This window comes from Artemia franciscana, chromosome 7 (assembly GCF_032884065.1).
Source record: "Artemia franciscana chromosome 7, ASM3288406v1, whole genome shotgun sequence".
Classification (NCBI taxonomy): domain Eukaryota; kingdom Metazoa; phylum Arthropoda; class Branchiopoda; order Anostraca; family Artemiidae; genus Artemia; species Artemia franciscana.
The window spans coordinates 4,781,733-4,801,233 of NC_088869.1; the positions used below are offsets into that span (position 1 = coordinate 4,781,733).

General features: G+C 33.3%; 1 protein-coding gene across 1 annotated transcript in view; it reads left to right on the plus strand.

Moving 5' to 3' along the window:
* The window catches only part of LOC136028754 (hemicentin-2-like), a gene marked incomplete in the record, with an annotated part of 380,916 nt that overhangs the window by 302,553 nt on the left and 58,862 nt on the right, over window positions 1-19,501 (plus strand). Inside the window, 1 exon segment of the mRNA XM_065706639.1 lies at window positions 13,235-13,348. Within this exon segment, the coding sequence (XP_065562711.1) occupies window positions 13,235-13,348 (114 nt within the window).

Consider the following 19,501-nt stretch of genomic DNA (forward strand, 5'->3'; position numbering starts at 1 on the left):
AGCTGTTTGGCGAATTCTTTCATTTCCGATACATGAACGTAGTCCAGCTGTTGTTCACTTAGCGGTACATTTACAGAATGGTCAACGTGTTTATTTCTCAATGCTTGAAAGATTTGCGAGGGAAGTCGAAACCCTTTGGCAGCACATTAATATTGCTTGCGGGATATTTCAGGCAAACATTACCTATAATACCTAGATCAACTCCTGCAGACGAAATGAATGCTTGCCTGAAAAATTCTAATTTATGGGCACACATAAAAACATTAAAATTAATTACAAATATTTGTGTCCGATTGCAAAACGATGACTCTGGTCAAACATTTTCAGATCAATTGCTGGCAATTGGAAACGGAAAGCTCCCAGTAGACTCAATTTCAGGACGTATACAACTACCTGCTGATTTCTGTAATTTAGTGACGTCCAAAAATGAATTGATTGAAAAAGTATTTCCGAATATTCTAAAAAATTATAAAAATAATAAACGGCTCAGTGAAAGAGCGATTCTCGCACCCAAAAATATAGACGTCCACGAAATCAACACTATATTGTTTTGACCAAGATTCAAGATCAGGCAGTCTTTTACAAGTCAGTCGACACAGTTTTGGAACCAAATGAAGCGGTTAATTATCCATCTGAATTTTTAAATTCTGTGGATCTTTCAGGGTTTCCACCACACGTGCTACAACTAAAAATAGGCGTACCAATAATACTTTTAAGAAATATCAACCCACCAAAGCTTTGCAATGGCACGCGACTTGCCGTAAAAAAAACCATGGAAAACCTAATAGAAGCCACAATCTTGACAGGGCCTTTTGAGGGTGAGGCTGTTCTTATTCCTCCAATTCCCATGATTCCGACGGATCTGCCCTTTCAATTTAAAAGATTGCAATGCCCAATTCGATTAGCATTTGCAATCACCATTAACAAGGCTCAAGATCAATCATTAGAAAAGTTTGGTATAGATCTTAATACTGATTGTTTTTCCCATGGACGATTGTACGTTGCATGTTCGAGGGTCGGTAAACCTGACAATCTATTTATATGCAGCGACAATCGGACAGCGAAGAATGTTGTATATTCGCAAGTTTTACGCAGTTAATTTGTATTGTATCTATCTATCTATCTAAAACCGAGTTGTGTGTATGCATGTTTGTTTGTTTGTAAAAAGAGCGTTTGCATATGACGTCATTATTAGTACATACGGCTTTGTATATGCACAGACAATGGGAAAGCCAAGAATGTTGTATATTCGCAATTTTTACGTAGTTTGAAACACATATATAAATCTATCTATATTCACAGGTGGGACACAGGGACACAACTACAATGGCGCGTAACTAATATGGCGCGTAACGACTTACGCGCGCGGGGGGGCTTGGGTGGGCGCGAAGCTCCCCACCAACTAGGTGTTGGGGTGGCGCGAAGTGCCACCCCAACAGATACTGAATATATATATATATATATATATATATATATATATATATATATATATATATATATATATATATATATATATATATATATATATATGTAGTACTGGGCCCCGACACTCGACACGCGGTAGGATTCTATACCCTCCACTTCTAGCGTTTTTTTTTAAACCTTAGGCATAGTCCTTAGTGTCTCGCAATATTTCTTCCAAGAGATTCATTAGGTTACGAGGGATCCCATAATTTTAAGGATGTGCGAGGTGTTCTTCAACAGTTTTATTGGGGTCTAAGAAGTACATTTGGCCATATGAAGGTGTCACCTTCAGTACTTTGTGATGATTGAGACGCTAAATAGATTTTGTGACAAATTTTTTTCAGCTACTTTAAAGCTAAATATATTACAACCATTTATGGTTCGGTCATTGCTTACGTTGAATGAAGCTGGAGCAGAACGCGAGTTCAAATTTTGGATACGTTTGGGAAACTCTTCAGAGAGCAAGTGACGTCCTAAGAGAAAGCGAACCACTTCACTTGGAAATTGTAGTGGTTACAATGTAATTCGACGAGCAGCATTCTCCAAATGAATTACCTTTGTTTGCCACTCTTTTCTCGGGAAAATGGAGGGCTCCGTAGTGAATACAAGCAATGTTGGAGGAATCTAATTACTTATATCAAACATTTTCCGAGTTTATAGCATCTTTGTTCATATTTGATTGCTTTTGTGCCACACCTTATTGGTGTCGGATATTACGAAGTCGCTGTTCTTCTTGGTGTCTCATGTCTTCTAACCGCACGTATCTTTGCTCTTCATTTTCATTATTGGCACGCTCTGATAGTCCAGTGTTGCATATATTCTAATTTTACGTGCCTTTGCTCTTCATTTTCAATTATGACACGTTTTGATTCTCATTGTCGCTTATCTTCTAACCACTTTTTTTCTTCTTCACTTTGGATTTTGATTACTTCAGACAAATTGGCAATTCCCTTCGCTTTAGACGCCCGTATTGGTCTCGTCTCATTTGATGGTCAAGGTTCAGGCCGTTCTCTTGGTCTTATCACGTTTGGTAGTTCAGTTGGTTCCATAGAATCGTCATTTGTAACAATTACAAATTTTTTTTTTTGGTCCTCCTCGATGCATTATAACTGACCGCATTGAAAACTGTAAGCTTACTGATGTTTTCCTGCTGTATATCTCTTTTTATACTACAGGTAGATTTAACCTAATAGAAAATAAAAGTTTTTTAAAATTTTTCAGGTATTTCTCTATTTTCAATTAAAAAATTATAATTTTTGATGAAACACCATTAACGTTTTTGTAGTATACATAATAGCTTTAGAGATTTGAAACTGAGAACTAAGAGAAAATAACATTTACTTTTAAAAAAATTTCAGATACTTTTAAGTTCAATTCAAAATTATTTTGGCACTTGACCTTATTGCAATACTGATGTGTGTAAAAATGACGTCACTAAAATAAATACTTTTCAAAAAGTTTAGGCTTTTAACAAATTTTCCCAAACTTCTTACCTATATAAATCTTTTTTTAGGTCATAAAATCCTAGAATACCAATTGTCCTGAAAAAAATATGAAGATATTTTCTTGAAAAATACAAATATAAATTATTGCTCGTTTAAATATATATATACATATATACGTCATGTCATCATGTCGTCATGTCGTCATGAAGTTAGTTGTCGTCATGTTTGTTATGTCGATGACGTCATTAAAGGTATTTAAGAAATTCGTTCAAAGACAAATTTTTAATTGTAAGAAGATCGTGGACGGAAAAATGTTTAATTGTAAAATGACTGAAGAACCTACAATGGCATCAGCCGAGGAAGCTGCTCAAAGAGTTTATGCCAAAAAACTTGCTGCTCATAGAGAAAGTAAAAAAAGAAAGCGTGCCAAGGAATCACAAGAACAGCAAGAAAACAGGCTTGCGGCTGATAGAGAAAGTAAGAACAGAAAGCATGCCGAGGAATCACAAGAGCAACGTGAAAACAGGCTTGCGGCTTCAAGAGATAATGCCAGATTAGGAATGTGCAATTTCCGTCAACGAAGGCGTGTCGAGGAACTACCAGAGCAACGCGAAACCAGACTTGCTGCTAAAAGAGAAAGTGGAAAAAGAAGGCGTGCCGAGGAATCACAAGAGCAACGTGAAAACAGGCTTGCGGCTTCAAGAGATAATGCCAAAAGAAAGCGTGCCGAGGAATCACAAGAACAACGTGAAAATTATCGCATGGCATTCAGGTACAGCCCAGGCGATGATTATAATAGATATGTTCAAATCGGGACTATGTCTAAAATTTGTCCCTACTGCAAGGGCTTGAAATTTAATGGTGAAACAATGGGAATGTGTTTCGCCTCAGGAAAAGTTAAACTTCCTCAACTGGCTGAACCGCCAGAGCCATTGAAAACTTTGCTTACTGGAACTACGTCAGAATCTAAGCGTTTTTTTATCAAAAATCGGAAAATGTAACTCATGTTTCCAAATGACGTCGTTTGGTGTCCAAATCGAAAATCCAGATCAATTTATGCCTACTTTCAAAGTAAAAGGAAAAATTTATCATAGAGCACGGTCCCTTCTACCATTCTCAGGGGAGAATCATAAATTTTTACAATTGAACTTAATCAGTGATAGAAATTCTGAATTGAGTGCACGTTGCGAAATTTCTCCCGACGTTGAAAAGACAATCGTTTCCCAATTGCAACATCTTTTAAACGAAAATAATAATTTTGTGCGTCTGCTTAAAACAGCCATCGATTTGATGCCTACTGATACGCATAAAATTGTTATTTCAGCTGACAAAACGCCTCCTGGCCAACATGTGCGTAGATACAATGCTCCAACTATCGACGAGGTGGCAATCGTTATGGTCGGTGATCAGTTTTTACCTCGAGATATTATTCTTCATAAGCGAAACGCTCAGTTGGTAAGAATTGCTGGAACTCATCGATGCTACGATGCCCTACAATATCCTATTATTTTTTGGGATGGAGCCGACGGCTATCACTTTAATATTAAATTGATAAATCCATCCACTAACAAAGAAATGAATAAGAAATGCAGGGTAATGCATTATTATTCCTATAGACTAATGATTCGGCAGGATAAAGACAACTATATTTTAAAATGTCGTCAATTGTTTCACCAATACATCGTTGATATGTATGCAAAAATTGAATCAGAACATTTGCTATTTATCCGTCTGAATCAGACCAAGCTCCGCTCTGAACAATACATTCATTTGCGAGATGCAGTTGTAAATGACGGTAATACCACAAACGTTGGAAGATTAACGATTTTACCTTCGTCATATGCTGGCAGTCCCCGTCATATGCATGAATATGTTCAAGATGCTATTGCGTATGTTCGTCTCTATGGTCGTCCAGATTTATTTATTACATTTACATGTAATCAATCTTGGGACGAGATACAGCAGCTTTTACTTTAAGGACAATCCGCGGTTCATAGACATGACATTACGGCCCGTGTTTTCCGGCAAAAGTTGAAATCACTGAAAAACTACAGAGTAAAACTTGAAGTGTTTGGGTCAGTGCGATGCTGGATGTACTCAGTGGAATGGCAAAAACGAGGATTGCCACACGCACATATACTAATCTGGCTACATTATAAAATTACTACTAATGAAATTAATGATGTGATTTCCACTGAAATACCTGATGAAAATGTCGATAAGGGGTTATATGATATTGTTATAAAAAATATGATACATGGAACTTGCGGTGCACTGAACGATAATTCACCATGCATGGCCAAAGGAAGGTGCACAAAGCAATATCCTCGACTTTTAGTACCCAACACAATTACTGGCAATGATGGTTACCCACAATATAGAAGAATATTTACTGAAGATGGTGGTAAAACAGCAATAATAAAGAAGCGTAACGGTACCACCATCGAAGTAGATAACCAGTGGGTTGTTCCATATTCCCCATTGTTATCAAAAAAATTTAATGCACACATAAACGTTGAATACTGTAACTCCGTAAAGGCAATCAAATACATATGTAAATACGTCAACAAAGGCAGTGACATGGCAGTTTTTGGTTTGCAGTCCGAAATCAAAGATATCGACGAAATCGTACAATATCAGGGTGGAAGATACATAAGCAGTAATGAAGCTTTTTGGCAAATTCTTTCATTTCCAATACATGAACGTAGTTCAGCTGTTGTTCACTTAGCGGTACATTTACAGGATTGTCAACGTGTTTATTTTTTGGAATCCAACGTGCAACAAAGAGCCCTGAATCCACCGGATACAAAGTTAACTGCTTTCTTTTCGCTATGCAAAAATGATTCTTTTGCTAAAAAACTCCTCTATACTGAAGTGCCTTCGTATTACACGTGGAATACTAAAAATAATATATTTGAACGTCGAAAACAGGGTGAGTCAGTCGATGGCCAACCTACCATCTTCAAAGATACCACGATAGGAAGACTCTACACCGTTCACTCCAATCAACATGAATGCTTCTTTTTACGCCTGCTTTTGGTGAATGTACCTGGTCCGACGTCCTTTGAGTATTTGAGAACTGTGAACGGTACTATACATGACACTTACCGTAGTGCATGCCAAGCTTTGAATTTATTGGAGAATGACCAATAAATGAACACTGGGATAAATGCATCAATGACGCGTCCGAAACGTCAACTCCAAGTTAAATTCGCGCATTGTTGGAATCATAATAACAACTTGCTCTCCTTCAGCTCCTAAAGAGTTATGGGAAAAATATAAATCGAATATGTCCGAAGATATACTCCATCGCAAACGGTTAGAGACGTCAGATATGACTTTTGATTTTACATCAGAAATTTATAACTACACTTTAGTTATTATAGAAGATTTGTGCGTATGTATGGCAAACAAACCTCTTCAGGATTTGGGAATGCCTTCACCTAATCGTACCGCTGCTGTTTCGATATGTGTAGAATTGGATCGTGAACAAAGTTACAGTACGAGTGATCTATTGTAGTATGTACAAAATAACATTTCCAAGTTAACGTCAGAACAAAAAGACATTTATGATACGATAACGCATTGTGTCGATAACAACGTTGGAGAAATTTTCTTTTTGGATGCGCCAGGAGGTACTGGTAAAACATTTGTGATAAAACTGATTCTGGCATCAATTCGATCAAAAAATGATATAGCGTTGGCAATTGTGTCGTCCGGAATAGCCGCAACGTTGCTGCCTGGTGGAAGAATTGCTCATTCCGTTTGAAAATGCCTCTGAATTTGCATTCTACAGAAACTCCCACGTGCAATATTTCCAAATCATCTGAGATGGGTAAAGTATTGCAGCAATGCAAACTTATTATTTGGGACGAGTGCACAATGGCACACAAAAAATCGCTCGAGGCTCTGGATCAATGTTTGAACGAATTGCGAGGGAGTTCGAAACCATTTGGCAGCACATTAATATTGCTTGCGGGAGATTTCAGGCAAACATTACCTATAATACCTAGATCAACCCCTGCAGACAAAATGAATGCTTGCCTGAAAAATTCTAATTTATGGGCACACGTAAAGACATTAAAATTAAATACAAATATGCGTGTCCGATTGCAAAACGATGACTCTGGTCAAACATTTTCAGATCAATGGCTGGCAATTGGAAACGGAAAGCTCCCAGTAGACTCAATTTCAGGACGTATACAACTACCTGCAGAATTCTGTAATTTAGTGACGTCCAAAAACGAATTGATTGAAAAAGTATTTCCGAATTTTCTAAACAATTATAAAAATAATAAATGGCTAAGTGAAAGAGCGATTCTTGCACCCAAAAATGAAGACGTCCACGAAATTAACAAAATTATTTTGACCAAGATTCGAGACAAGGCAGTCCTTTACAAGTCAGTCGACACAGTTTTGGAACCAAATGAGGCGGTTAATTATCCATCTGAATTTTTAAATTCCGTGGATCTTCCAGGGTTTCCACCACACGTGCTAAAACTAAAAATAGGCGTACCAGTAATATTGTTACGTAACATAAACCCACCAAAGCTTTGCAATGGCACGCGACTTGCCGTAAAAAAAAAAACAATGGAAAACGTAATAAAGGCCACAATTTTGACAGGGCCTTTTGAGGGTGAGGCTGTTCTTATTCCTCGCATTCCCATGATTCCAATGGATCTGCCTTTTCAATTTAAAAGATTGCAATTCCCAATTCGGTTAGCATTTGCAATCACCATTAACAAAGCTCAAGGTCAATCATAAAAAAAATGTGGCTAGATCTTAATACTGATTGTTTTTCCCATGGACAGTTGTACGTTGCATGTTCGAGGGTCGGTAAACCTGACAATCTATTTATATGCAGCGATAATTGGTCAGAGAAGAACGTTGTATATTCGCAAGTTTTACGCAGTTAATTTGTATTGTATCCATCTATCTATCTATCTATATAAAAAGAGTCGTGTGTATGCATGTTTGTTTGTTTGTAAAAAGAGCGTTTGCATATGACGTCATTTTAAGTACATAAGGCTTTGTATATGCACAGACAATGGGAAAGCCAAGAATGTTGTATATTCGCAAGTTTTACGTAGTTCAAAACACATATATAAATCTATCTATATTCATAGGTGGTACACAGGGACACAACTACAATGGCGCGTAACTAATATGGCGTGTAACGACTTACGCGCGCGGGGGGGGCTTGGGCGGGCCCGAAGCACCCCCACCAACTAGGTGTTGGGGTGGCGCGAAGCGCCCCCACCAACTATTCGTCATTATAACGTCATTAATGCTTTAGCATTAATGCAAAAGAAGAAAAAAAAACAAAAAAAGGTAAAAACTACAAAAAAAGCGAAAAAAGGTAAAAAACTAAAAACTAAAAAAGAAAAAAAACTAAAAAAAGAAAAAAGGGTAAAAACTACAAAAAAAAACTAAAAAGAAAAAAACTAAAAACTAATAAAAAAACTAAAAAAAATAAAAATTGAAAAAAAAAACTAAAAAAAGGAAAAAAACTGAAAAAAAAACAAAAATTTATTTCATCATATACCAATTCAAAAACGAATGTATATACAGACCGGGACACAGGGAATATAAATGACGACCGAGACACTCAAAAAGTACAGACTGGACACCGGGACACAAATGACGACCGGGACGTGTGTGTCGACTGACGTCATGTTTGTGTGTCGACTGACGTCACGTTTGTCGACTATAAATGACGACTGGGACCCAGGGACACAACTACAACGGGAACACCGGGGGGCACAGGGGGGATACATAAATCACGATGGGGACACAGGGAATGTTTGATTAGCAATCACCATAAACAAAGCTCAAGGGCAATCATTAGAATAATGAGGTATAGTTCTGAATACGAATTGTTTTTCCCATGGACAATTATATGTTGCATGTTCAAGAGTCGGTAACCCTGACAATCTATTTATATGTACAGACAATGGGACAGCGAAGATTGTTGTATATTCGGAAGTTTTACGTAGTTAAAAACATATATTATATATATATATACTTAAAGCAAAAGTTTCGTGAATTGAATATATATATATATATATATATATATATATATATATATATATATATATATATATATATATATATATATATAGTTTCCCACCTGTGAATATATACATATATATATATATATATATATATATATATATATATATATATATATATATATATATATATATATATTATATATATATATATATTATATATATATATATATATATATATATATATATATATATATATATATATATATATATTATATATATATATATATATACATATATATATATATATATATATATATATATATATATATATATATATATATATATATATATATTATATATATATATATATATATATATATATATATATATATATATATATATATATATATATATATATGTTTTTAACTACGTAAAACTTGCGAATATACAACATTCTTCGCTGTCTTATTGTCTGTGCATATAATATTGTTAGGTTTACCGACTATATAAGATTGTCAGGTTTACCAACTCCTGAACATGCAACATATAATGGTCCATGGGAAAACAATCCGTATTCAGATCTAAACCTTATGATTCTAATGATTGCCCTTGAGCTTTGTTGATGGTGATTGCTAATCGACCATTCCCTGTGTCGCCGTCGTCATTTATATAGCCCCCTGTGCCCCCCGGCGTCACTGTTGTAGTTGTGTCCCTGTGTCCCGGTCGTCATTTATATTCTCTGTGTCCCGGTCGTCATTTGTGTCCCGGTGTCCCGGTCTGTATATACATTCGTTTTTGAATTGGTCTTTTTTTTAGTTTTTAGTTTTTTACCTTTTTTTAGTTTTTTTAGTCATATCTCATGATTTTAATGATTGCCCTCGAGCTTTGTTGATGGTGATTGCTAATCGAACATTCCCTGTGTCCCCGTCGTCATTTATATATCCCCCTGTCCCCCCGGCATCCCCGTTGTAGTTATGTCCCTGTGTCCCGGTCATCATTTATATTCCCTGTGTCCCGGTCGTCATTTGTATCCCGGTGTCCCGGTCTGTAGATACATTCGTTTTTGAAATGGTATATGATGAAATAAATTTTTGTATTTTTCCCTATTTTTTCTTTTTAGTTTTTTTTTGGTTTTTACTTTTTTTTAGTTTTTTTATTTTTTTTTTTTTACTTTTTCTTCTTAGTTTATTTTTATTTTTATTTTTTTTAGTTTTGTTTTTCTCCTTTATTTTTCATTTTTTTCCTTTTTTTTATTTTTTTTCTTTTTTAGTTTTTTTAGTTTTTTAGCTTTTTTAGTTTTTTTATTAGCTTTTAGTTTTTTCCTTTTTAGTTTTTTGTAGTTTTTACCTTTTTTAGTTTTTTTAGTTTTTTTTTTACTTATGTCCTGGTCTTCATTTATACTCCCTGTGTCCCGGTCGTCATTTGTGTCCAGGTGCTTTGTTGATGGTGATTGCTAATCGAACATTCCTTGTGTCCCGGTCGCTTTCTCTTTGAGTGTCCCGGTCGTCATTTATATTCCCTATGTGCCGGTGTCCCGGTCGTCACTTGTGTCCCAATGACCCGGTCTGTAATTTCGTCAGTCGAAAACATGACGTCAGTCGACACATAAATATGACGTCACTCGACACACACACACACAGACAACTTATTTATATATATATACTAGCTGTTGGGCGCTTCAGTTGGTGAACCAACTGGTGAACACCTAGTTGGTGGGGGCGCTTCGCGCCCCCCCCCCCCCCAAGCCCCCCCGCGCGCGTAAGTCGTTACGCGCCATATTAGTTACGCGCCATTGTAGTTGTGTCCCTATGTCCCACCTGTGAATATAGATATATATATATATATATATATATATATATATATATATATATATATATATATATATATATATATATATATATATATATATATATATATATATATATATATATATATATATATATATATATATATATATATATATATATATATATATATATATATATATATATATATATATATATGTTTTTAACTACGTAAAACTTGCGAATATACAACATTCTTTGCTGTCCCATTGTCTGTGCATATAAATAGATTGTCAGGTTTACCGACTCTTGAACATGCAACATATAATGGTCCATGGGAAAACAATCCGTATTCAGATCTATACCTCATGATTCTAATGATTGCCCTTGAGCTTTGTTGATGGTGATTGCTAATCGACCATTCCCTGAGTCGCCATCGTCATTTATATATCCCCCTGTGCACCCCGGCGTCCCCTTTGTAGTTATGTCCCTGCGTCCCGGTCGTCATTTATATTCCCTGTGTCCCGGTCGTCATTTGTGTCCCGGTGTTCCAGTCTGTGATTTCTCTTTGAGTGTCCCGGGCGTCATTTATATTCCTTGTGTCCCGGTGTCCCGGTCGTCATTTATATCCCCCTGTGCCCCCCGGCGTCCCAATTGTAGTTGTGTCCCTGTGTCCCGGTCGTCATTTATATTCCCTGTGTCCCGGTCGTCATTTGTATCCCGGTGTCCCGGTCTGTATATACATTCGTTTTTTAGTTTTGTTTTTCTCCTTTATTTTTTTCCTTTTTTCTTTTTTTTTCTTTTTTAGTTTATTTAGATTTTTAGATTTTTTAGTTTTTTTATTAGTTTTTAGTTTTTTTGTAGTTTTTACCATTTTTTTAGTTTTTTTAGTTTTTTTTTTTACTTATGTCCTGGTCGTCATTTATACTCCCTGTGTCCCGGTCGTCATTTGTGTCTCGGTGCTTTGTTGATTGCTAATTTATATTATATTTATATTTATATTTTTTATATTTATTAATATTTTTTTAGTTTTCTTTTTCTCTTATTTTTCAGTTTTTTCCTTTTTTTTAGTTTTTTCTTTTTTAGTTTTTAGTTTTTTTTTGTTTTTTACCTTTTTTTAGTTTTTTTACTTTTTTTAGTTTTTTAGCTTTTTTAGTTTTTTTATTAGTTTTTAGTTTTTTTTTAGTTTTTGCCTTTTTTTAGTTTTTTCAGTTTTTTTTAGTTTTTAGTTTTTTACCTTTTTTTACCTTTTTTTAGTTTTTTAGCTTTTTTAGTTTTTTTTCTTTTTAGTTTTTTTTGTAGTTTTTACCTTTTTTAGTTTTTTTTCCTTCTTTTGTATTAGTGTGAAATAATTCAGACGTCATATGCGGACAAACACGACGTCACTCGACAGACAGACAGACAGACATAACCCACAAACAACTTATTTTTATATATATTTATTCATATTTTTTTAGTTTTCTTTTTCTCTTTTATTTTTCAGTTTTTTCCTTTTTTTTAGTTTTTTTCTTTTTTAGTTTTTAGTTTTTTTTAGTTTTTTACCTTTTTTTAGTTTTTTTAGTTTTTTTAGTTTTTTAGCTTTTTTAGTTTTTTTATTAGTTTTTATTTTTTTGTAGTTTTTGCCTTTTTTTATTTTTTTCAGTTTTTTTTTAGTTATTAGATTTTTACCTTTTTTTAGTTTTTTTTAGTTTTTTAGCTTTTTTAGTTTTTTTTCTTTTTAGTTTTTTTTGTAGTTTTTACCTTTTTTAGTTTTTTTCTTCTTTTGTATTAGTGTGAAATAACTCAGACGTCATATGCGAACAAACATGACGTCACCTGATCCACAGACCCACACACAGACAACTTATTTTTATATATATAGATATAGATTTTTTTTAGTTTTGTTTTTCTCCTTTATTTTTCATTTTTTTTCCTTTTTTTTTCTTTTTTATTTTTTTTTAGCTTTTTAGCTTTTTTACTTTTTTTATTAGTTTTTAGTTTTTTTCTTTTTAGTTTTTTGTAGTTTTTACCTTTTTTTCATTTTTTTTTAGTTTTTTTTTTTACTTATGTCCTGGTCGTCATTTATACTCCCTGTGTCCTGGTCGTCATTTGTGTCCCGGTGCTTTGTTGATGGTGATTTCTAATAGAACATTCCTTGTGTCCCGGTCGTTTTCTCTTTGAGTGTCCCGGTCGTCATATATATATATATATATATATATATATATATATATATATATATATATATATATATATATATATATATATATATATATATATATATATATATATATATATATATATATATATATATATATATATATATGTATATATTGATATATATATATATATATATATATATATATATATATATATATATATATATATATATATATATATATATATATATGAAGGGGAGTTTAATTTAAGGCGTATTTTAGTAGTAAAGGCGCTTTGATTTGTGACGGAGGAGCCATCTTTGTGTCTAAATCAGTTTTGAATACGACGAGGCTCGGTTCCAGAAAGTTAATTTGTCAATATTTTGTTTCAGGACTAGAACCAAACTATCCATTTTTGATTGTTGTGTATGCAACAAATAGTAAAGGTCGCAGTGAGGAAGTTACACTCGAAGTCCAAACCTTCAAGGAACACAATAATGAATCAGGTATGGGTTTTTTATCGCTAAAAGTATAGTACAAATTGTACCCCCCAGCAACTAATCTAGCAAATAAAATGCTAGCGGAGAAAACTGAAAAAGTAGATTCGGCGTTCGTTTTGATTTTATTGCTTTAAGCCATGTTGTGGAGAAATTTTTCACAGACATCGTATTTATATGGTTTTTTTGCTTGATTGTTGTTTTTTGTTTGTTTTCTCCAGGGTGATTTCTTCGAACCATTAGTCCTAGAATATCTGGAAAAGCTCAGTCGAACGGAAATTAAAACTTTAGTGTCCTTTTTAAATGTCCTTTTAATGTGCTTTATATTTGAGGGCAACTACCCCCTTCCCACGCCTCTTTTTCCCCAAAAATCGTCTGATCAAAATTTTTAGACAGCCATTTTGTTCAGTATAGCTGAAACACCAGCCCCTGGGGATATGTCTTAAAGCTATAAAACTTGCCCATTGCTTACGCATGGTATTTGTTAATGTGAAGTATATATAGATATTTTTCGGGGAGAGGGTATTTTGTTTCTCGGCGTGGGTTGCTCTGGGGGAAATATTTAATTTGTCTGGGTTGGGAGGATGTCATAAATAAGGATTTAAAGGAAATGGGAACTTCCTGGGAGGGTGTAAAGAGGGAGGCTTTAAATAGATTAGGTTGGAGGAGGAGCGTGCGTAGCTGTGTTGGCCTCAGGCGGCTTGGTGCTGCAGTGAGTTATTAGTAGTAGTAGTAGTAGTAGTAGTATATATATATATATATATATATATATATATATATATATATATATATATATATATATATATATATATATATAATAGCTAGCATAAATTGAAAGATTAAATATGGCTGACAACTTTTAATGCCAAAAAGCATTGCGCCATTTGATCAATTGAAATTGAACAGCCAATAATCCTATTTTATTTACCGATTTCAAAATATACTTAAATGTATGTTCAAAATTTTTTGTTTTAAATTCTTTCAGTTGTGTCTTTAGTATTGATGCCTCACTGCTTTTAACGGCATCCCTGTCCCTTCAAACCCCAGTCCCGACACTTTTTTTAACTTCTTCAAGACACAGGTAAATGTTACGTAATAGGGAATGTTTTACTTTTGCATGTTACGTAATAGGGACTGTTTTCTATGAGGTGTAGGAGTTAATTACGTAATAGGGTGGGTTTTCTAAACGAACTATGTAATAATTACTTCATAACCTTCAGGGGCTATACCAAATCACAGTTTTTTCTGGATGTCACGTAATAGGGAGTGTTTACTTAAGTTAAGGATGACGTAATCTCACGTAAATTTGTAGAGGTCAAGGCCTCGTGGGGAATCCCTGCTTGTAAGTGAGCACAGCACAAACGTGTGTGTTACATAATGGTGGCGCACATGTGAGATGTCATGTAATTACGGTGCACACGTGGAATGTTACTAAATACTTTAAGATATTTATGCCTTTGGATATCGTTTTTCTTCAGGATTTCATTTTCTTTCAAAATGTTTTTTCTTTCGAGGCATTTTTTTCTTCAGGATTTTACTTTCTTTCAAGGTGTCTTTTCTTTCTTTCAGGGCGTTTTTTTCAGATTCCAGTTTCTTTCATAACATTTTTCTCTGGGAACCTTTATATTCCAAAAAAAATTTCTGCATTACGATTGGAAATGAATTTCCTTATAAAGGAATAGGGCGCTAGAGAGTCGGACTATGAAAGCCTTTTAGTATTATAATTCGAGTAATGCTTTCAACGTTATAATTTATTGCACGCAAGGAGAACTCCCTGTTACGCTTAATAGAATGATTAAATGGATTGCGTACCCCATATGGCTAAAATAATTGACATGCAGGAGGAAAATCGATTGCTAGAAACTGCTTATATTTGAAGTGCATCTGCTTGTTAAGTAATGCTTTATAGGATGGTATCAGATAATATTGGGGGCTTTTCTTAGCACATTTGCTAGTAACTCTATTGGAAATAAAATATGCTATCAGAGATGAAATAAAAGCGAGAGTATCGTTCTGGTTAGAATTTGGTACAACAGCAAATACGATCAAAAGTCTTTCTTTTCCTTTTCACCACACAGAATTTAGCACTTATTATAGATGCAATCTTGAACGAGCATACCTATATACATAGGCCACAAAAGGCTTGAATTGCATAAGTGATTACGTGTTGAAGATTCGTCCTGGAACAAGAAATATAAAGAATAAAGGCTTTTGTACATACAAATTCTATTAATAGAAAACAATTACAAGCATTATTAAGCTGTATGAATAGATATTTTTGAGGAGTTTTAATTTAAATGCATTGTTTCCTTTTCTCTATTAGCCGGACATGAAGGACAAGAGACACATTTTTGCGTTCGGTTATTTCTGAGAGATTTTAATGAAAATGCTGCGTTTCTTTGAGCCAACACTATGCATATTTCACACCACCGTGACGATATGTGGCTCGCCCTCCCTCTATATACCCATTTCAGAGGGGAGGCTTGTTATTTGCCCATAAGAATTAGCTATTTCTGAAAGGTTTTAATGGAAATACTATGTTTCTCCGATCCACGCCTATGCATATTCACGTCACCGTGACAATATCTGGCTGGCCCATCCTAGCAAGCAATTTCAGAGGGGCAGGGTTGATATTAGAAATAAATTTAAACCATACTGAGTTAATTCGCGAGATCTGTTAATGAAAATGCTTCATATCTTTGACTTGGTGTTAGATTCTAGTCCCTTTCCTCACCACCGAAAAATTCTTTTAACTCCTCTGACCTTGACTTTAAGCTATAGAGCATGTTAGCGCAAGGCATTTACGTCACTGTGTCACACAATGGATGGTACTTGGCATACTCTGGTACGCTTCACCAATTCAAAGGCATATTTTCAGATATTTTCTTGATAAAAATATTATTTAGTTGCAATGGTTTGTGCTTTTTCAAGCTAACATCAACATGATAGACCGTCCCAATTCAGCCCACCGTGCCAAACTATGAGTGGCCCTCTGCGACCCTCTAATCTCCCCCTTATTTTTCCTAAGATATTTTCCAAATATTTTCTCGCCAAAAGCTTGCATTAAATCCATTGATCCATGTTTTCGCAACCCAACCCTCCGTGATACACCATGTTAATTCAAACCACCGTATCACACTATTACTGGCCCTTTGGAATCTTCTGACACCCCCTCATCATTCCTAAGACCCTTTCTAGATACTTTCTTCTTAGAAATCATGCATTAAACTCATTGGTTAATTTTTTGCAAGCCACCCCAAACGTGATACACCATGTTAATTCAAACCACCATGCCACACTATGACTGGCCCTCTGGTACCCCACATCTTTCCTATGACATTTTCCCGATATTTTATTGTCGAAAAGCTTGCATTAAATCCATTGATCCTTGTTTTCGCAACCCAACCCTCCGTGATACACCATGTTTATTGTAACCACCGTGTCACACTATTACTGGCCCTTTGACATCTTCTGGCACCCCCTCATCATTCCAAAGACACTTTCTAGATACTTTCTTCTTAGAAATCATGCATCAAACCCATTGGTTAATTTTTTGCAAGCCATCCCAAACGTAATACACCATGTTAATTCAAACCACCATGCCACACTATGACTGGCCCTCTGGTACCCCACATCTTTCCTCTGACATTTTCCCGATATTTTATTGTCGAAAATCATGCATTAAATCCATTGGTTTGTATATAAAACCTATCCTCCGTGATGCGCCAGGTCGTTTCATGTCACCGTGTCATTTTATGACTGCCCCTTTGGCTCCCTTTGGCACCTCTTTATTAAGTATAAGACATTTTAGGTTTTTTCATTTAATAAAGTGATAACCAATTCAGCCTCACCTGCTACTGACCCCGGCTAGTACGATTTCTCCTCCATTTCGGCTGACTTCCACCCCGGTTCAACCGGCTCAAAGTTATTTTTGTTTCGTAAGAAATATTTTGTATTTTTAATAAGAATTTGTGATTTCTTAGTATGCAATTTTATTTTGTAAGAATTAATTATTTCTTTATAAGAAGTATTTTATTCGTACAAAGTGTTTTGTAAGAACTATCTCTGATTTCTTAGGATTTATGTTTTTGTTTCTTAGAAATTATTTTTTATTTGTAAGTATTAATAAAGTAAAAAAGTATTAAAAGTAAACACAAAAAGTATTTTTTGTTTCATGGGAAGTATTTTTTATTTTTTAAGATTATTTTTTTAAGAAGTATTCTGTATTTCATAAAAGGAATTCGGTATCTTTTAGGATGGATTTTTGTTTTGTAAGAAGTATTTCTTTTTTTGTAACACGTATTCTGTATTTTGTAAGAACACTCTAATTGTTTAGGATGTATTCCAGATTTTAGGAATTACTTTTTGTTTTGTAAGAAGTAATTGTATTTTGTATAAAGAATAGGTGATCTTTTAGGATGTTCTTTTGTTTTGTAAGAATCATTTTTGTTATGTATGAATTATTTTTGTTTTGTAACAAGTATTTTCCATTTGTAAGAAAAGCTTGTGATTGTTAGGATGTATTTTAGTTTTGTAAGAATTAGTTTTTGTTTCGTAAGAAATATTTTGTATTATCTAACAAGAATTGTGATTTCTTAGAATGTATTTTTGTTTTGTAAGAATTATTTTTTGCTTTGTAAGAAGTATTTTTTGTTTTTTAAGAACAATTTTGTATTTTGTTAGAAGAATCTCTGATTTCTTAGGATGTTTTTTGTTATGTAAGAATTTTTTTGTATTTTAAGAAGTATTTATTATTTTGTAAGAAGAATTAGTGATCTTTTAGAATGCCTTGAAAGAAGTATTTTTTGTTTTGTAAGAACAGTTTGTGATTTTTAAGGTGTATTTTCGTCTTCTAAGAGTTATTTTTTGGTTTGTAGAATCATTTGGCATGAGGTAATAAATTTTTGATTTCTTAGGATGTATTTTTGTTTTGTATTAATTTTGTTTGCTTTGTAAGAAGTATTTTTTGTTTTTTAAGAACAATCTCTGATTTTTTAGAAATTATTTTTGTTTTTGTTTAATTGTTTTGTGATTTTTTAGGATGTTTTTTGTTAAATAAGAATTATTTTTTGTATTTTAAGAAGTATTTATTATTTTGTAAGAAGAATTAGTGATCTTTTAGAATGCCTTGAAAGAAGTATTTTTTGTTAAGAACAGTTTGTGATTGTTAAGGTGTATTTTCGTTTTTTAAGAGTTATATTTTGGTCTGTAGAATCGTTTGGCATGAGGTAATAAAATTTGTGATTTCTTAGGATGTATTTTTGTTTTGTATTAATTTTGTTTGCTTTGTAAGAAGTATTTGTTTTTTAAGAACAATGTCTGATTTTTAGGAATTATTATTTTTGTTTTTTTAAATTAATTTTTTGTTTTGTAAGAAGTATTTTGTATTTTTTAAGAAGAATTGTTCAGGATGAACTTTTGTTTTGTCAGATTTTTTTGTAAGAAACATTTATGTTTTGTAATGAGAATTTGTGGTTTTTTCAGATGTATTTTTTTTTTCGTGAGAAATGTCTTTTTGTTTTTTAAGAAGTATTTTGTATTTTGTAAGAAGAATTTATGATCTTTTGAGATGTATTCTTGTTTTGTAAGAATTATTTTGTATTTTCTAATAAGAACTTGTGATTTCTTAGGATGTCTTTTATGTCATTATTTATGTCTTTTTGTTTCGTAAGAATTTCTTTGTAAGAAGTTTTTTCTGTTTTGTACGAATGTATTTTCTATTTTGTATGTACAATCTCTGATTTTTTAGGATGTTTTTCTGTTTTGTAAGAATTAATTTTTTTGTAAGAAGTATGTTTGATTTTTTAAAAAGAATTTGTGATTGCTTAGGACATATTTTTTGTTTTGTAAGAATTATTTTTTGTTTTGTAGAAGTATTTTTTTTTTTTGTAATGAAAATTTGTGATTTTTAGCATGTATTTTCGTTTTATAAAAATTATTTTTTGTATTATAAGAAGTATTTTGTATTTTTTAAGAACGGTTTGTGAAGAAGAATTTGCGATCTTTCAGGATATATTTTGTTTTGTATGAATAATTGTTTGCTTTGTAAGAAGTATTTTTTGTTTTTTAATAAGTACTTTGTATTTCGTAAGAATAGTTTGTGATTGCTTAGGATGCATTTTCAGTTTGTAAGAATTTTTTTTTCGTAAGAAGTATTTTGTA